The 19,500-nt window shown below is 37.3% G+C and overlaps 3 protein-coding genes across 3 annotated transcripts; all 3 read left to right on the top strand.

Moving 5' to 3' along the window:
• The first annotated feature begins 554 nt into the window (after positions 1–554).
• LOC129578579 (phosphoglucomutase) lies at positions 555–3,606 on the top strand. The gene is made up of 7 exons (XM_055467348.1): positions 555–1,153; positions 1,230–1,833; positions 1,923–2,173; positions 2,267–2,472; positions 2,617–2,941; positions 3,035–3,114; positions 3,237–3,606. Exons 1-7 carry the CDS (start codon positions 1,076–1,078, stop codon positions 3,373–3,375), a joined length of 1,683 nt encoding a protein of 560 aa, XP_055323323.1. The 5' UTR covers positions 555–1,075; the 3' UTR covers positions 3,376–3,606.
• Positions 3,607–3,751: 145 nt separating this feature from the next.
• LOC129578581 (uncharacterized) lies at positions 3,752–5,190 on the top strand. Its single transcript, XM_055467349.1, has 3 exons — positions 3,752–3,968; positions 4,068–4,305; positions 4,427–5,190. Exons 1-3 carry the CDS (start codon positions 3,837–3,839, stop codon positions 4,861–4,863), a joined length of 807 nt encoding a protein of 268 aa, XP_055323324.1. The 5' UTR covers positions 3,752–3,836; the 3' UTR covers positions 4,864–5,190.
• Positions 5,191–7,676: 2,486 nt separating this feature from the next.
• LOC129578578 (SEC14-like protein 4) lies at positions 7,677–19,394 on the top strand. The gene is made up of 10 exons (XM_055467347.1): positions 7,677–8,884; positions 16,531–16,600; positions 16,707–16,750; positions 16,874–16,991; positions 17,145–17,354; positions 17,518–17,598; positions 17,787–17,986; positions 18,139–18,287; positions 18,489–18,643; positions 18,756–19,394. The coding sequence occupies exons 1-10, from the start codon at positions 8,825–8,827 to the stop codon at positions 18,881–18,883; spliced, it is 1,215 nt and encodes a 404-aa protein (XP_055323322.1). The 5' UTR covers positions 7,677–8,824; the 3' UTR covers positions 18,884–19,394.
• The last annotated feature ends 106 nt before the right edge of the window (positions 19,395–19,500 follow it).

Raw genomic sequence — 19,500 nt, 5'->3', positions numbered from 1 at the left:
TGAATCAGAGTTGAATGAAAACGAATTTAATTAGCATTTCTCTCATGGTATTGGGAATTTCAATGGAAAACTCCCGTTTTGCAAGCAATTCCAAGAACAGCCTAAAAAACGTTAAAATACAAAAAGTCTCAGCTCAGCAAATGGAAGGAAGCCGTTAACTGGTCAATTTGAATAAGTTTTTAAAAATAAAGTTTTCAATTTGAATGCTATCGCCTACACAGCAAGAAACTGCGTTGTAAAAGCTCGTTGTTTCAACATCACACACATAGATGGCATTGAACATCGATTGCTTGAAATATTATTTAAAAAAATATTCTGTGAAAACTGCGATGCGACATTTGCAATGAGAAGAATTAGATTTTTAAAGAGAATAAATCAATTTTTTTCAATGAGAAAATGCAAAAATGTTGAAAAATATGTAAAATCTTTGCCGGCGATAATTTTCACTCAATCTCAAGCAAAATGTTATCAAATTTGGATAATTTCGGGCTTTGCACAAGAGTGTCCTACTGCTTGCATTCTGTAAGACCGACTATTCTAATCTAGTACTGTGTTTGTGACAGCTGATTGAACGACGTCGCTCGCAATACAATCAAAATAAACCAATAAGAACTGAGTGAATTGAGATTTTTTTTTCGTTTGTTCAATGAAGATAATCAGTTGTCGTCGGTATGCACAAACGATCTAAATGATTAAAACACCACGAATAATCATGGTGTTATTCAACGTCAAGAAATAAAATGCCGTAATACGGAAACAAAACTACGCGGCCTGTTATCGGCTCAGAGAATAGGTTATGTTATGATGTTATTTTTTTTGTCTGCTACAGCTGTGTATTTACTTGAAATGACCTTAATTTGTCTTTCAAAGTTATCATATCAACACAACCGTGTCAGTCGTGTTCGAAGGTTCAAATCGAACGAGAGAAACACTCGTTATTTTAGTTAGTTACATAAAAAGGCGCCGTTTTCGCTAGATTAGCTTTTGTCTTGTAATCTAATTAGAATATCTCATAGTTTTCCAAACGAAAACGCCAATTATTTTGTTGAAATTCATTCAAAAATACTTGACAAAAATGAGTTTGGTTGTGAAAACTGTGCCAACTAAGCCGTATGAAGGTCAAAAGCCAGGCACTAGCGGCTTAAGAAAAAAGGTTTGTTCATTTTGTCAACGTCAATTGTAAATCGTGTAAAGAATATGTAAACAATTTGTTTTTTGTGTTTGCACAGGTGAAAGTCTTCCAAGGTGAAAATTATACAGAAAATTTCATTCAATGTATCCTCGATTCGAGTGACGGTGCTGTTGCTGGCTCAACATTGGTTGCGGGTGGTGATGGTCGTTACTTTTGTAAAAAGGCAGCCGAAATTATTGTGCGCATCTGTGCGGCAAACGGTGTTTCGAAATTGTTTGTCGGAAAAGATGCCATCCTCTCAACACCAGCTGTGTCAAGTCTGATTCGCCGCAATAAAGCCTATGGCGGTATTTTGTTGACGGCTTCACACAATCCAGGTGGTCCAGATAACGATTTCGGTATTAAATTCAATTGCGAAAATGGTGGACCAGCACCGGATCATGTAACAAATAAAATCTATAAACTATCAACGGAAATCGCACAGTACAAAATTGTCGACGGTTTGAATATCGATCTGGGTAAAGTTGGCGTTAATCAATACACCGTTAATGGAGCGCCATTCACAGTTGAAGTTATTGATTCGGTGGCCGATTACGTGCGTCTCATGAAAGAAATCTTCGATTTTGAACGCTTGAATGCCTTTGTCAGCGGCAAGAAAACTGGCACACCATTGAAACTTCGCATCGATTCATTGAATGGAGGTATGGAAAAGTCATGTTTTTTTGTTTGGCTTAATTAAATTTTCTGCCAAGAATTGAATAAGCATTGGTTTTCTTCTTTAAAAAAACAGTTACTGGTCCTTATGTCAACGAAATCTTTCTGAATGCCCTTGGAGCCACTCCAAACAGTGTTGTGCACACAACGCCATTGGAAGACTTCGGTGGATTGCATCCAGATCCGAATCTCACATACGCCAAAGATCTCGTCGATACAGTTAAGAGTGGTGACTATGATTTGGGCGCTGCTTTTGATGGCGATGGTGACCGTAATATGATCATTGGCCGCAAAGCCTTCTTTGTTACTCCAAGCGATTCATTGGCCGTAAGTAACCAATTGAATTATTATGAAGCGCATTCCTTTCAACATTAATTCCAAGTTCGAATTTCTGATTTTTAATCTACGTTTGAATTTCAGGTCATTGCTCACTACCTCGAATGTATTCCATACTTCAAAAAGAACGGCATTACTGGCTTCGCCAGAAGTATGCCAACTGCATCAGCTGTTGATCTAGTCGCTGCCAAACAGAACAAAGAATGCTTCGAAGTTCCAACCGGATGGAAATATTTCGGAAATTTGATGGATGCCGGACGCTTGTGCTTGTGCGGTGAAGAAAGTTTCGGGTAAATTGTTGCATTGTTTTTGTTGAGTTGAAGAATGTGATTCTTTTTTCCAAAGATTTTCTCCCCGTTCAAATTGTTCAGATAGTTATTCTTATTCCTTGCATTTGCAATGAAACATTTTCTCAAATAGATTTTCAATTGCAGAACTGGTTCGGATCACATCCGTGAGAAGGATGGTATCTGGGCATGCCTCGCTTGGCTCTCAGTTATGGAACACACCGGCAAAAGTGTTGAAGATATCTTGAAGCAACACTGGACAACTTATGGCCGAAACTACTTCACCCGTTACGATTATGAAGAATGCGCTCTTGAACCATGTAACGAAATGATGACCACTCTGGAGAAGACCATCACCGATCCAGCATTCATTGGCAAGGAATATTCATCGGGCGGCAAAACTTACAAAACTAAAATCGCCGACAACTTCAGCTACACCGATCCAGTTGACAAATCCGTTTCCACCAAACAAGTAAGATTTTTTGCAGAGAAGAGGAAAATTTTCTTGATTCTTATGAAAAAAAAAAGTGCATTACTCATTTAATTTTTTGTTCGTTTTTTTCAGGGCTTAAGAATTGTCTTCGCAGATGGTAGTCGTATTGTTGTGCGACTTAGTGGAACAGGCAGCTCTGGTGCAACAGTTAGGTATGTTGATGAAACACGGGCAATTTTACCAGAAGTGAAATAAAACTCTTATCTCAAGAGCAAAAATCTTATCGTAAAATGCAATAAACTTGAGCTAATCATAAAATTTGCATTCATTCCAGATTGTATATCGATTCTTATGAAAAAGAGAATGTGTTGGGATCGGCCAGTGAAACACTCGAGCCGCTTATTCAAATTGCATTGCAAATATCGCAGTTGCCCAAATTCACCGGTAGAGACGCACCAACTGTCATCACATAAATTCGTCAAATACAACACAAACACACAAACAACACTCTCAGCCAAACAACGCGCACACATAAACCACTGGAGCAGAGCTGCATGCAAATGACAAGTCTCAGCTTGTTGAAATTTTTATCAAAACAAACTTGACCATTGAATGGACACCATTGTTAGAAACTTTTATGTTGTAGTTTAATAACGAAAGATCCTGTTAATAAAGTTTTATTTTGTATTTGTTGGTCGAAAAAACGGAAGAACGTCATTTTTCTGCTCGAAAATACCTCTTGACATGATTTTTTCACAGCACAATCGTCACATTTGTCAGTCATTGTTCGAGAAAGACAATCCGAACGGAGCGAAACAAGATGCCGGCTAAATTGTGAAATTCAAGTGACAAATCGAAATTAGAATCATTCTTCCAGAACAAGTTGGATAGATCGTTTGACATTCTCTGTGCATTTGGACGAAAATTGGTGACCATGAAGATTGGGGACTTGAGTGTTTTCTGCCGGCTTTGTTTGATGCCGCTCGTTGATGGATCGTACATTGATTGTGCACTTGCCGACAATTCCGAGTTAAAAGACTCCATCAAAACGGTTTACAACATCGATGTAAGTTCAGACCGGCACTTTCGTTTGCAAATCGATTGACTTTCCATTCGAAATCTAATTGCATTTTGATCATTTGCCATTATTTCCGTCCAATCAAAGATCAACGCTGTCGATGAATTTTCAACAAAGGTCTGCCTGATGTGCTGCGACGTGTTGATGTACAACACGATCCATTATCATCGCGCCGTCGAAGCACAGAAAAGTTTGACTCGTGTTCAACGCATCAAAAACAAGCTACGGAAATTGGGAAAGAAGAAATCCGAGAAGAAGAGCGAAAAACAACCATTGCCCGACCCGCCGATCATCGATGTTGAGATGATTGAAGTCGAACCGATTTGTAAGTTTAATACAGTGCATCAACACTCATGAAAATCAAATTTCATTACTTTTTTTTCTCGAGAAAAAATTGACGAAAAAAAAACTAATTCACGGCGACTATCAATTTCATTTCGTTCCAGCTGCAAAACTAGTGCCAGTGGATGATTGTGAAATGGAAGTATCGGGTGAGATGATCAATGCCGGCACAAGCAGCGCATTTTCCAATCCCGGCGCGGATCCGCCGCCGTTCTTTGCGAATCTCACCAGTTTCGAGCAAATGAATCAATGGCCAGCAGCCAATCAACAGATACCGACGGCAAACTTGCATGTATGGAACTGTCAAATCCCTGAATTGGTTTACGCTGAAAATGGCAATTACATCAAACCATCGGAATTTAACCAGCCACCACCGAAACGATCCATCGATGCCAGCAACAAGAACGTGAAGCAATCGCCTTCGTTTTTTCAGCTGGCCAAAACATTCTGCGGTAACATAATGAAAAAGAACAGATCCAGCGTCGAATTTGGTTTGGACGAAATCACCAATCAAATGGCCTCACTCCAAGTCACCGCATAAGAATTTCATTTTTGATTGATTTTTAAATGACAACGATAAAAAAACACATTTCAACCCGTTTCCATAGAGAGAATAATGGCATTTTTTCTACTCATGAACACATCGGATTATATTGAAGTGATAAATTTAGCATTTAATCCGGTCTTTCAATACAAAGTACTTAATTTAGTTGCTAATCGTTTCGATGCAAATACCGTTAGATCAAAGAAATTAAATTATTTTTAAAAATAGAGTAATTTTCTGAATGGTCTATATAGTCAATTCAATAAAAAACCATAAAATTTCCGTGGTATTTCAATAAATGCATGCAAGTGCACATGAATCGGAATGATTGGGTGTCGTTTTTCGTGTCATTTTATAAATGTTGCTCTTTATACGCAGTGTGTGTGTTGCTGAGTTACTTTTTTTTTTGCTCTATCTATCAGAATTGCTTGCACAATCGATTCTCGGTTGCGTTAACGGCGACGTTCAAGCAGCAAGAGCAACTATCGAGAATTTCAGGTTTCACTGCAATAACCTAGTAATTTGGCACAGAAATGGCGCGTGAGCAACGTGACTGCATGCAGCGGCTACAGCAGCAGCAGCTAAACGAAAGAGAACGAGAGAAAACTGGTTAAAATCATACATAAAGTCATCATAATAATTATTATGATCGCAGAAAAAAACATCAAACAACGAAATTTGTGAGCTACAAAGTACCTATATTTGGCCGATGTTTATTCCGTTTTTCTCGTCGATGTATGTTTGTACTGTTTCGGTTGCCTGATTTCAGTGCGATGCATTGTGCATGGCATCAGCGCTGGTGGCAGCGGTGCGATTTTTGGATGGCGTGTGATTACTTGAAAATGTTGTGGATAATTTACGGATTTCTTCTACGGGGTTCAACTATTTCAACTGGTTATACTTGAACCAATGGAAATTATCATCAGCACAACGATGACGACGACGACGATGCCAACGACGAAGCGATGAAATTTATGGTTTAATTTTCGCCGTGTACTGTGTATATTCTATTTGCCGTTTCGCTTTCTTGTCGTCAAAAATTAACAAGTCGGTTATTCATATTTTCACTTTTCATAATTTCTATGAGACGCGCGCTGTCTCAAGATGTTATCTCACTTACAGCAGTTGGAAAACTCGAATTAAATTTTGGTGCATGTGCCACATAAAAAAGTGACATACACATGCATAGGCGAAACGAGAAGAGAGTGAATCGTCTGCAAATTATACTGGCTGCATACACTTTGGCCAACTGGTGATGCTAGATGGTGTTGGCTGTTTCTTGTCGGCATCACTTTTCCTCTCTCTTTCTCTCTTTCTCCAGTTTTAAATTCCAGTTTCAATGTTAATAACACGATATGCTATCCGTAAAGGTTTTGACTTGGAGTGCGGGAGAAATTGCATAATGTATGTTTAAAATAACATTTCAACATACAAGAAGCAGTTGGACTAGAATACTTTTTTTCTCCTTCTTTTATTTGCATACATTGAAATGGTAATGTTATGTTCTGTGAGCGTATCTGATTATGCTGCTGCTGTTGTTTTTGTTTTTGTTGTTGTTATGAATGTGACATTGTTTGCGTTTGCTATTTTTCACATCAATTTAAATGGGTTGGATTGTGTGTGCGTGTGCGTGTGCATGAGCACCCAGTTAGCCGTGTGTTGAATATTGATTAAAATTTGTTATACATATTGAATGCTTTGGCCATGATTTTCATCCATAAACATTTCCTATCAATCAATCAATTGTGTGTTTAATTAAAGTCATTTGATGAGGCAACGAGTGTGGTTTTCTTTGTCACAGATCAAGCCAAGTCAACAACAATGCAATCGATTCGTTTAAATTGCGCCTAGATTTTGCGGTTCTAGAGATTCTTGGAAGCATACATAGATACACACACACAACCAAGCAGGTAATCGGCAAACAATGCACACGCCTCACGCTGCTGTTTGTAAACGTAAAACATGCTTTTATCATCATACTCATGCCTATATTTAAATTGTATCCAAGAAATCATAAATATGCGGCGCACATTCACCACACACACATACTCACACTCTCTCGTTTGTTCGCTGCTGCACATGGAATCACAAAACGTCGAAAAGCCGTCGAAAAGCCAACGAAAAATGAAAAGAGAAAGAAAAAAATTGCGTGTGTGTTTAAAAGAAGCAGATAGACGAGCCGAGCGATTTATATATGTGCAGCTTTACGCAAGTTAAAAAAAAATATAATATGACTTTCAAGGTGAATTGGCCGTTCGATTTTGTGGTAAAAAAAAACTTTTTACCGAATCGTCTAAACGCGTTAGAAGCACTTAAGAGGTCGATGCATTCGAAAATTCAAAACACTGCGATAACTGTGCATGCGTCGTGTCTTACTGTATCTCTCTTTCGGCGGGAATTTATCATTTCTGATGCACACACAGGTGATTTATGAATAGCTCATGCATGAATCGAAATTATTAGCTCATTATTAATCTTGATAATGATGAACAATCTTGGCGTTCGACTCTTTAAAACATTGCTCTTATCTTCGATTGGCCAGTTTTTCCGGAGTCGTTTGATGCAGATGAAAGGTTTCCTTCATTGCATTATTGGTCAGATTTGATTTTTTTCCCTCTTTAATTCGAACCAGATTCATTTGGTGCTTGTTAACACCACATTTATATGGTTAATTTTTGCGCACGATTCTCAGCCCAGACATCGATTCATACGATTTTTACTATGGCGAATTCAATTTGGACGCGATGTTCAACGCCATTCACCACAATACCATAAAGATGGTTATATTGCTTCAGTTTAGCATTTAAGGTATTCTCAGTTTAGCATGCAATCAATACACACCATACACACTGCCACCTGATTGAACTTAGCTCAGCACAGTGCGCACCACAAGTACTTAGCTTACGCGCACTGGCTCATACACACCAGGTTTATGCATGTGGTTTGGAATACAAATTGTACACATACTTCGTGGGCTCGTGTGGCTTTATGTTTCTACTCACACTCAATTCGGTTGTTGTTGCCGTTCTCGTCAGCTTTTCGATCAGTTTAAGTCTGAGCATCAAATCGGTTGGCTTGCTAAAACGGAGTGCAAACACAAAAGTCGCATCATACATTTGTTGTTGTTCTTTTTTTTTCTGCGGTTGTTTCTCTTAATTCTGGTGTCGCATTGCATTTTTTTCTTTCGATTTCTACTCGGAGAGTTGTTTATCGTCTCGATTGCTGTTTAGAAGTCGTAGTGCTATCGTCCGATGAATCACTCTTACTTTTTTGCATTCAACGAATCGTTCTTGTTTTATCAATGTGTTGAGCACATTGTTTGACGCTGTGTTGGGTTATTAGTTCGGGCAGTTTTTTAAAATCATTGTTTTCGATCATACCGTACATTTCCGTTGGATAATTGCAGTGTGGACACTACGATCATACAATTTTTGTGTCGATATTTCCAAAAAAAAAAAAAAAATTGTCGACGATAAAAACAACCACACATATCGTGTTGACTGTCAATCGTTCAATGTGCATTTTCAACGTGTCGAAAGTGAAATCGCAGTTATGCTTATGAATCATATTTAACGCGATCGCGAGCATTTTTCACAAACAAAACGAATTGTGTGGCGCGTTTCTATTCTTTTTTTTTCTTCTTCATTGGAATTTGCAAAATCAACACGCACACACATCAATTGTTCATTTGTTACAAATTGTTGTGCAAACAATAAATATTGAACGCGGCGAAAAAAAAATTAAAGGTTATTGAAACGGTCATTTGTTACCATACATTGGACACTGTCGATTTCGTTTAAACGTGTAAACAACGATTCTGCCGAAGACGAAATTTCGATCGACGATTTTCAAACCGACGAAGAAATAAAGCAACTGCGTGTTTAATAAAAGACCAAGCATTAAAATTTATTATCAGTTTCATAATTGAATAATCATTCCAACGGAACACAGGAATACAATGGCACCGGAAAAAAAGTCCCCAACACTACAAGATGACCAGAAATTTACGTTGATGAAGGTGAGTGCTAAAACAGAAATATTATTTGCAATACAATTCTTTTTTCTCTTCATTTGAAATCCGGATTTTGAATAAGAAAAATAACGAGTTCTCGACCGCTTGATCGATTTTGAATTGCATGCCAGCGCTCTCACACAAACAGTGTGTTTAATCAGCGGTTATATCATAATTTATTTCTTTCTTTCGAAAAAAAAAGTGAATCAAACATATAAATAAGTTATACAGCGAACAAAAAATTCGACATTGTTATTGAAAATCAAATAGAAAAATTCAAATCGTCGGACTCACTGAATGAAAACGTGAAATTTCTTCCAAATCATTTCATCACAAGCCCATTATCGTTCGCACGGTCATGAAAAGTTTACTTAAAAAAGCATACACACACACACTCGCCGCATTCAATGTAGCAATTGTTAATCGCACGCAACTCAAAAAGTGTTTTTAAGTGTTTTATTTTTCGCCGAAAGATGAGTTATTTCTTTTTCTTGGCCAAAGAAGAAGAAAACGGCATTGGCGGTGAGAGTGGTGAATGATGATGATGAGAGGCAATGAAGCTACAATAGGTTTCAATCCGGTGGTGTTAATCGGCTAAACCATAGACAAATTTGTTTGCTTTACCAATCGTTATGAATTATTTGTAATTTCGTTGGTGAGCAATGTGCACAACGTAATTTTATGATCAAACAATGGGCAAAAGTGATACACCACTTCGACGCTGGTAATCAATGTTTACGGTTATTCTTCTCTCACACATCACTCTCTCTCTCTCTCCCTCTCCATCTCCCTCTTTCTCCAGTATCTCTTGCTCGCTCTTCGTAGCATTCAATCACATTCAATGCTGTTGTTGAGCATTGCAACAGAGAATTTTGCGTTTTCAAGCCTGTTAATTTGATGGTGTGTTTATTTGTACAGAGGGAAAAAAAATGATGAACAAAATGCGGGGCAAAATCGAAATTTTAATCATGAAAATCGTTCACTATCACCGCCGCCACAATCGCACGAAATCAAACGAAATTAAGGGATTTGCTCGCAATTTGTTCAATGCTTTGTGGGCCACTTGTTCCATTAGAGTAAAAAAAAAAGAACAACGGCATTTTTTGTAGAAATTATAAATGCACCGACGACGTTAGTGACGACGACGACGGCGCTTTACCATCCGATAATAAAATGTAAACAATTCCGAAGCTGAAATCAATGTAAAAGTGCATTTTAATTTCGCAAAAAAAATCTGCTATTCACTTATACTCTTGACCTTATTTAATGCATAAGTTTAAAACATTAAAAACAACGAAAAATTTATATATAATGTAAAGAGCCGAGTACTGCTGCTGCTGCTGCTGCTGCTGCTGCTGCTGCTGCTGCTGCTGCTGCTATGTTGCAATCGACTAGTCGGATTTCGCATGTGTGTGCATTGGCGAATTGGTTTGTTGAATGCATGCTCACAAGTAAAAACAAAACGAATTGGCATTCGATAATTCCTCCACAAGTGTTGCATGCAAGTAGATACATCGCACAGTAATTTTGTAATCCTCATGTTTTCTGACTCGTTTTCTAGTTTTGTAAAACGAAGAAAGAGAGAGAGAGAGAGAGAAAAACCCAACAACTACACATAAACGACACAGACGTAAGCAACCTAATACTAATTTTCGAAAAAAAAGCCGATTATAATTTTATGGAGCAATGCGATCAAGTGCACATTTAATTAACCAATTGACGAACCGAAACAAACGAACACACACACACACAAGCTGCATTTCACGCCGTACAACTGTTGTCACACGTTTTTTTCATTCCATTCTTACCTTCATTTTGAGTAACTTTTTACTTTTAATTTCACGTTGACAATGTGCAACTCGCCCATTTCAGGTCAGAGTAAAAGTATTTTCTCAACGGTTTGTGAAATGACCCATTAATGTGTGTGTTAGTTAAATTTGTGTTCAAAAACTTTTAATTTCACGTTCAATTTGCAATTTTAATCATGTTTAATAAATCTTGATTCATTTGACACAATCATATCAATTGATCGATGATAATGACAATGTCCACTGTGCTATTTGCAACGTAATATTCCGTAATATTATTGCAAAGTATTTTCCAATCATGCTCGCTGCAAATAATCAACCGCACCCTAAACGATTCTAAATCGTGGATAAAAATAGAAAGAAAAAAAATTAATAGTTCTGGTTAAGAATATAGAAAAACAAGTAAATCCAGCTTAGCAGAGAGGCAATGGCACGTAGCCTGTGCAGAGTGTGTGCAAGCAGAGACTGGAATTTTAAATGAATGCAACTGAAAATTCACTCCTAATTAGCAGGAGTACACAGATGCTTAGTTGAGTGTACGATGTGTTGCACCAGCAACAGAATGCACACGATGTGTCGACCGTCCCACGGCATCATCCATGGCAATTTAAATCGATGGCACTGTGCGCATTCATTCGAAAATGTGCGAGGGAGAGAGAGTAAGTGAGAGTGTGTGCGATTATTGTCTAATTAAAATTCACAAAGTTATGCACGGCTCCATGGAAATCCAGGCGCGCTTTACTATATTTAGACTCTCGTTACTCGCATTTTCCCAGCTGCATTTTTCAAAACCAGCGAGAGAAAGACCCCAAAAGAAACCGACAGAAACAGAGTGAATATAGATAAATGTCTGAATTAATTAACTTTTTTTGATGTGAATATGAGTAGAGGAGCGTTGAGAATTGAATAGATGAGAATAGCGCGGTGTGGAAATTCTTCGCCGTCGCTGGCATTCGGTCGTTGAGAACTCTTGCGCCGGTTGCAATTTCTTCTTTGTACTCGTTGAACCATTAATTAGCTATGAAAACATTGGTTGAAATCAGTTTTAAACCAGCACACTCACACACACTTTGATTGTTTCCCGTCTCTCTCTCTCTCTCTCTCTTTCACACTCACTCACTCCTCACTCATTTCTCAGTTCTTTCACCATATTTTGAATGCTATATCTCTCTAGCGCGCGCGACGTATAATTAAAAAGTTTGCATGAACTTTCAATGTTCAGCTCATTTTTGAAATACAATGGGCGACGGAAATGGGCTGAAAAATGAACCAAAGCATCACCGGAAACCATTTGGTAAAAGTTTATTTTTGTTGAGATAACAGTAATTGTTACACGTTTAGAATCCTGTCCTCGAAGAGACAGGCTTGTTTTGTTGTTGGTGTCGCACAAGTGTAACTGAGAGTGAGTGGATTTGCGACAACAACAACGAAGACGACAAGGGAAAAAAAAGAAGAGTTACGAAGTTACGAGTAATAATCAGCGGGATGATTCAGAATTTAAAGTCTAGCGAATATTTTTCATGCCATGATTTATATCTCAAACAACCCTGTACCTTTGACTCGTGCTTATTAGTCGCTGGCAACGTGGAAGCACGAGAGCGCGCCGCGCAAATGAAATTAGCATTTTATCATCAAAACAATGTTTATTCAAAAGGGGTCAGTTACTACTATGTGTACTGATTACACGATATTCTTTGTCAGCTAAGAATTATTACCACTTTTAATTTCAAAAAACACATAAACTTTTTTTATTGCAAATGAAAAAAAAAACGAACGAAACGGAAAATGCTGCGCGATGACGTGCATTCACCGAGGAAACAAACATATACCGACAGCAAGAGAGTCATTGATAGCCATAGTCATTCAACATGTATAAATTTGGTATGCTGGCCACAAATCCACTCAAAAATTAATGACGCTAAGTAATTGTCTGACGCATAACGGTCATAAACCAAACAACTGGCCACTTGCACACAACTGCTGCAGCAACAGCAGTAAATGAACATGAAAACTGATTGTTCTTCGCAAATGCAAAAAACGCGTAGAGAGAAAAAAAAGAATAACAACATTAATGTATGTTCAAGTTCATCCGAAAAATCGAATAAAATTTATTGCCCAAATGTTCATTTGCGTAGAAGTGTGTTTTCAATTTCATTGGAAATGTAAACACCGAGTTCATAAATATATATTTAATTTTATATCATATGCGGTGTGTGTGGCATTGGCTGTGCTCATCTAGTCAAGCCAAGTCGAAATGCGACTAGATTTACACATCATTTCATAAGCAGACATCGTCTCGGTTGTGTACGTCTGTATGTAACGGGGCACATTGAATTCGTGTTTCACTTATGCAATTTATTATGTGCGATATATTAGCGCAAACAAAACCAAAATTATGAGGTAAATTTAACGGTTGAATTATAATGTACAGAATGTATTTTCCATCTCGTGCTATGCCGCTGTTACACAGAGCAGTACTCCAGTGTCAATGTCATTCAATACAATTCAGTCGGTTGAATTGCAGACAAAAGTTTCAAATCCGTTCAATTTGGCACCGTTTAAAAAGCGAAACCAAAAGCAGCTAAATGCTTTTTGTGTAACCGCAACCACGGCAACAAACAATTCAATGAACGAACGAACGATATGAAACGAACGAATGAATGATTGCCGAGGCAGAAGACGGAGACGACGACGACCAAAGAGATTAAAGTAATTTGAGGAAATGATGTTTTCAATTGAAGATATTACACGCATTGTAAACATAAACATTCTGTTGGAAGAGAAACAAGGAATCAAAATAAATGCTACGTACCTATATGGGTACTAAACACATAAAATACAATTTTGTAATAAAATAACGCTACGAGCACATTTCGACGGTTGAAATAATTGGTTGAATCAAATGACACACGAATATTGTGAATACGAAACATGATTCTATATCTTTTTTTTTTGCTGCTTGCTTGCAAAAGACAAGATCTGCTTTTGTCAAATTGTGCCTGAGCTGAAACGTGAATTTACAGAAAATTTCAACAAATCGACGATAATTCTGTACGCAAATTAATATATGTAAATGTGATTTGAATTTCACATTGAACCGAGCCGAAAGAAGAACGCGCTCGCGCGCACACATCACAATAAAAATATGGATGCTTAGAAGAAGAAGAAGAAGAACAAGAAGAAGAACAAGAACAAGAACGAGAAGAAGATTGATAGAGACAGAGAGAGGGAATCCCCGCTACTAAACAATCGCCCGTGGCTATGTAATGAGAGCACCGTAAAAACAATGCTGCCAAACGGGGGGGAACAGAAACAAAAAAATATTATAATTGAATTATTATATAGAATGACGAAAGTTTGTCGAATTGAAGAAGTTAAATGAATGTACGAGCGGCGAACGACCTTGAGCTTGACTTTTTTTTGCCAAACCGCAGTCTCATCCAAAACAACTGAACCCCAAAAATAACAACACAACACCGTATACATCGTTAGTGTAGTAAATTTGAGTGTATTTTTCTTCATGTTTTGCTTTCGTCTCCGTTGTGTTTCATTTTCATTTCTTTGCCATTGGCTGTTGATCCCATTCATTTAATGATACGGCTGACGTTTTGCAGCTACGCAAAAAATTAGCATTTTCTACACGGCACACAATCATCAGAGAGCAAAGATGCACTCACTCGCACAAAATCTAATTATCTAGTGTAGCTGTTTGCGTCGAAACAATGGGTGCAGACAATTTCAAGACAACCGAGAGAGAGAGAGAGAGAGAGAAAGAGAGAGAGAGAGAGAGAGAGAGAGAGAGAGAGAGAAAAAAAAACACGAGCGCGTCACATACAATCAGACACAAACATAATCGTCAGGTTTTGTTTCAATTGAGATTTCGCATCGCATAGTTATTACATCAATTACAGTTGGTCGGTAATGAAAGCAGGACGGTTGGAAATTTATTCAAAATTTTCCGTCGACATCAAATCAACAATCACCTCCAAATGCAATTTGCATAGTTAATTCTTTTAGCGGTTGTGCAAATATAAAATCCATGTCTCGGTTGTCTCGGTTGCGTGAATGAATTCATAAGGCAATCTCCCTTTTGTTTTTTTTTTCGGATAACTTTTTATGCATGTGTGTAATGTATATGCATGGTGCGGTTGAAAAGTTGCTGATGACGTTTTTTTTTTGTTTTTTGTCCAATTTTCCATTTTCAACTGGTAACGAATGCTGCCAATTTACACTTTTGACTACAAACGTTGCTGCAACGGCAAGCAACTTTTCGATTTTTGTCTTTCAATTGAATGTTAATTCTTGTCCATTGTTTACAGTCACTGCACTCCACGCATTTCAACTCAACTCAATCCGACTCTGTTGATGTGGTTGTATTTGCTGCTCTTTTTTTTCTCGTTCAATATTCGTTTTTGTCATGGTCGTGAAAGTTTTGTTTCAAATTATAACTGTTATTCATATTCACAATTAATTCACATCGCAAATCATATTTTAACAAATTGCAACATTCTTTTCATTTAATTTCGTTTTCCATTAATTTGTTATTGAATTAAATAGTCAAATCGAAAACATCGAAACAAAAACCTTCATGGGGTGTTCATTGTTATGAGATAGACAGGGAATAAAAAAACACTATCAAATTTTCCATCATTTTTTTTTTGTTCGTCCCTTGTACCAACCAATTAAATTGATTTTCACCAACTCTCTGAAGAATTCAATATATGTACATGACAGACTCAGACTGGCACAATCAGCAACAACAACAAGTCAAAAAACTAAATGGATCAGATTATAATCTTTTTATAACGGTCAGATGCAATTGATGTTATCAGTACAACTTTCAGTAAATCGAATGCTCTTGATCTCGTTTTTTTTTTCTTGTTTTCGAATGTATTTATCCAATTTTGATTCATTTAAAACCAATTTTCCTCTCGCATATACAATGTATCCACATTGTATCAGTCTGATACTAAAAGAAAAAACACGCTCCTAGAATATATAAAAACATTTTTTTTCATCTCACTTTCCACAGATAAATCTATTTGTGTTTTGCTCTGCGTCTGACTGACAAAAATGCAAAGTGAAGCATTGATTTTTAATCGCCCGTCGATATTACCTAGCATGAGTTTTTCACTATAAGAAGATGAATAAAACGAAAAATACTTTACACGAAACAATTTTAATTATAGTAATTTCATATTGTGTGCGCTTGTTAAAAAGTTAAGTTCCGCCGAGTTTTCCGCAAACTTTGCGCAAAAAAACACACAACGAGTGCATCGTTTTTCTGCTGTTGTTGTTGTAGTAGTTTTTGCTTTTTTTTTGCGATTTCACACGGATACCTTGTTCGAATTTCGTGTGCACGGTTCAGTTCAAGTGCATCTTCTTTATCGGCGTAACTCGATTTAATGAGTTTCAATATAATAATGTTATCTTTATTTTTTTTTGTCGTCAGCATCGATCGAGATTTCACATTCTAATCGTTGAAATGTGAAGAACCGATGACAGTTCGGGGGAATTTGCTTAAATCACGGATAACCGGTTTTAATTGACGATTAACGTAATGAATATACAATTAATGTGTGGCTGCTGTTTGATCTATAGACATAAAGTTATATTCATCGCAAATCTTGTTGTGTGTTATTCATTTTTCATTGTGTGCCGCAACAGAAAAAAAAACAACCATATGAACTATGTCATATGAATCTGTCCACAAAATTGGTTTTGAAAATATTCATTTTTTTTCTGCATTGTATAGCTTTTAAGTTGAAGGTCACATTCAAAACAATTGACAATGTTCTTTTTAATGGGGCATTAACTGCTTTTTTTGTGTGTGCATTTTTCCAGTTTCGAAGGACTGTAGCGGATATCACAAAACCTGAACACGATGACTTTTACTTGATAAGATGGCTCAATGGTAAGCGTATTCACATACAGTTCATTCAACGGTAGAATTTTTGCATGTGTTTTTTCTTCATCTTTCGTCTATTAGAAAATGACTAATACATTACATTTCATTTTAGCACGGAATTGGGATGCAAATGCAGCTGAAAAAATGCTTCGTGAAGTAATTCCACTTTTATTTCCATATAAAATACATTACAGCATACGGATAGAGAGAGCAAAAAAAAAATATAGTCTTAAATTCGGAAAATGCCAGCACGTAATAAATTTTATCGCTTATTTTCAGTCGATGAAATGGAGAGAGCGATGGAATGTGGATAATATTTTGGATTGGAAAACACCCCAACCATTAGCCGACTACAGTCCGCATGGAATCAGTGGTTTCGATAAAGAAGGATCACCAAGTAATTTAGCCAATGTTTTATTTTCACTCAATGTCAAAACTAACGCACCAATTTTTCTTCGTACTTTCGTTTCTGTTCTCTGTTTTACATTGCATGCTTCAACGTTTCCGTCTGCCGACCGACCAAAAAAAATGAAATAAATCGAACTCACAGTAATCGTGGTGCCATTTGCTGGCATGGATATGTGGGGAATGCTGCATACGGTGTCCCGAGCCGATTTTATTCGATCAACTATTAAAACGTTGGAAACGTATATGAAACTGGCGTTCGAACAAAGTGTCAAACACGGGCCGCAGGCAAGGCAGTTTGTCGTTCTATTCGATATGGCCGGATTTAATGTGAAACAGTATACATGGAGGCCAGGTGAGTTAAACACGATAGTGAATTTTATTGTCATTTTTATGATCTCACAGATTGTGATGCACAATTATTTACACACCTTTTATTACGACATATAAATTTTCGTACACTCTCTCTCTCTTTCTCTTGTTCTCGCTCTTGCTCTCACCCACGTTGTCGACTATAGCTGCTGAAGTGGTCATATCCCTCATCAAAAGCTACGAAGCAAACTATCCGGAAATCCTGAAATGTTGCTACATCATCAACGGTATGCACATGATGCCATTTCCTATACCCATCGCCTTTCTCTCTCTCTCTCTCTCTCTCTCTCTCTCTCTCTCTCTTACACACATACTCCCCTTGTCTCCATCTCTCTCTCTACCCATCTATCTCTTTCATTCGGCATGAAACGGTTAAGAAACCAATTTTACATTATTCTATTTTATAACCCAAAAGTGCCTAAGGTATTTGCCATCGTGTTCAATATTGTGAAGCGCTTTTTGGACGAGTATACGTTGGGTAAAATTCTCATTTTCAAGCAAGATTCAAAAAAATGGTTGCCAAAAATGTTGGAACACGTCGATCCATCACAAATACCCAAGTATTTCGGTGGCACTCAAACTGATGAGGACGGAGATCCAAAGTGTATGCATAAGGTAAAATAAAAATTAAATATCACTAGAGCACGAGCCACACAAAAAAAGAGAAAACTTTGAGGCAAAGGCAAAAAAAAATGGAAAATCGGAATTCGATATGAAAAAGAAAAATTTGATGAAAAAAAAACGATATTGCATTGAAATTCTCGTAGGTAAATTGGGGTGGTAAGGTGCCGAAGGAACTCTATATAATGCGCGATGAAAAAGACAATAACAATGAGGATTTCGTCGATACGATGATAAAAAAAGGTTCGAAAATCAAATTGGAATTTAAATGTAAGGACGCTGGATGTGCCCTCAAGTGAGTATTTGTGACAATGTCAACTATTCATCATTCATTTCATGTAGTAGTTTCATCTTCTTTGTTTTTATCTTCTCTGTGTATGCGCGCGCGCGCGCCTTTGCGGTCAAAAGCAAATAAATCGATGACTAAAAACAACGTACAAAAAATTTACGTCTCGGTGTGTTTGTTCTTTTTTTTTTATTTGTCTCTCGCTTCAAGGTGGGAATTCCGAACGTTCGATCACGACATCCGATTCGGTATCAAGAGGATTAATGAGCAAACGGGCGAAGAGAATATCGAAGTCGATATGAAACGTGTGGCCTCGCACCAGCTTGATGAGGAAGGCTATATTGCGTGTCAACCGGATTGGACCTGTGAGGATTACAAATGATATTGTTTGCATTACAAAATGCAACCGAAATCAAACCATGCTTATAATTTTCCCTTTTATTCTCTCTCGGTCTCTTTCTCTTCCGACGGACACAGATGTGGTAGTTTTCGATAATTCCTATAGTTACTTCAAAAACAAGCGAATTCGATACCAAGTAATACTGTCGGAGCCGGTGAGCGTGGACGAGCTGGAAAAAGGAGCAGCAAAATTGGAGTGCGAATAAAATAGCAACAATAACAACAACAGCGGCATCAGCAGTAGTAGCAGCAACAGCAATACACCGCATCATACACTCTCTAGCTTACTCCTTTTTCTATCTATCTTCGTTTACGGCTGCATCCATAGTTATTGTTTTTCTTTGTTTAGGCTTTTCGCGTTGAACTCATCCAGTGTATCCCCCGTTAAATGCTGCATTAGCAGAAACTTGGCAAGGAACTTGTGTATTCCATGTTTTTATTTCTCCTAATTAAGAATATTCGTTAAAGTTTTGCGTTTTGGTCTGTGCACGAAATCTAGCGTGCAGCAAGGATTTTCTTCATATATTTTTTTTTTCATTTATTGATATACCAAAAATCAACTGTGTTTTCTTAGCACTTTTCTTGTACCATTTTTCCTTTTTTTTTGCTCTCCACCTAGATTGTAAAATGCTACAAATGATTAAAAATTGCGGATAAATATGAATTTAAATAAAAGTTTCGAAAAAAAGAGAAGAAAAAAAGAAGAAGAGTAAGGAATTTTGTTTGTTTTTTTTCCTCTTACTCAGCAACAGCAGCAACTACTCATTTTGGCTTGGAATTCATTCAACCATTCCACTAGGAAACAAAGAAAAACATTGAGCCA

The sequence above is a fragment of the Sitodiplosis mosellana genome, unplaced genomic scaffold (assembly GCF_009176505.1).
Source record: "Sitodiplosis mosellana isolate CC-2019 unplaced genomic scaffold, AAFC_SMos_1.0 Smas_scaffold_6226, whole genome shotgun sequence".
NCBI lineage: Eukaryota > Metazoa > Arthropoda > Insecta > Diptera > Cecidomyiidae > Sitodiplosis > Sitodiplosis mosellana.
Note: the sequence above shows the minus strand (reverse complement) of the source record. Positions and strands in the feature narration are given on the sequence as shown.

Coding starts and splice junctions, on each gene's coding strand:
- LOC129578581 (XM_055467349.1), top strand. CDS start 3,837: ATGAAGATTGGGGACTTGAGTGTTTTCTGCCGGCTTTGTTTGATGCCG. Junction 3,969..4,067: donor AAACGGTTTACAACATCGAT/GTAAGTTCAGAC, acceptor GTCCAATCAAAG/ATCAACGCTGTCGATGAATT. Junction 4,306..4,426: donor GATTGAAGTCGAACCGATTT/GTAAGTTTAATA, acceptor ATTTCGTTCCAG/CTGCAAAACTAGTGCCAGTG.
- LOC129578579 (XM_055467348.1), top strand. CDS start 1,076: ATGAGTTTGGTTGTGAAAACTGTGCCAACTAAGCCGTATGAAGGTCAA. Junction 2,942..3,034: donor AATCCGTTTCCACCAAACAA/GTAAGATTTTTT, acceptor CGTTTTTTTCAG/GGCTTAAGAATTGTCTTCGC. Junction 3,115..3,236: donor AGCTCTGGTGCAACAGTTAG/GTATGTTGATGA, acceptor CATTCATTCCAG/ATTGTATATCGATTCTTATG.
- LOC129578578 (XM_055467347.1), top strand. CDS start 8,825: ATGGCACCGGAAAAAAAGTCCCCAACACTACAAGATGACCAGAAATTT. Junction 17,355..17,517: donor ACAGTATACATGGAGGCCAG/GTGAGTTAAACA, acceptor TGTCGACTATAG/CTGCTGAAGTGGTCATATCC. Junction 18,644..18,755: donor GTGTCAACCGGATTGGACCT/GTGAGGATTACA, acceptor CGACGGACACAG/ATGTGGTAGTTTTCGATAAT.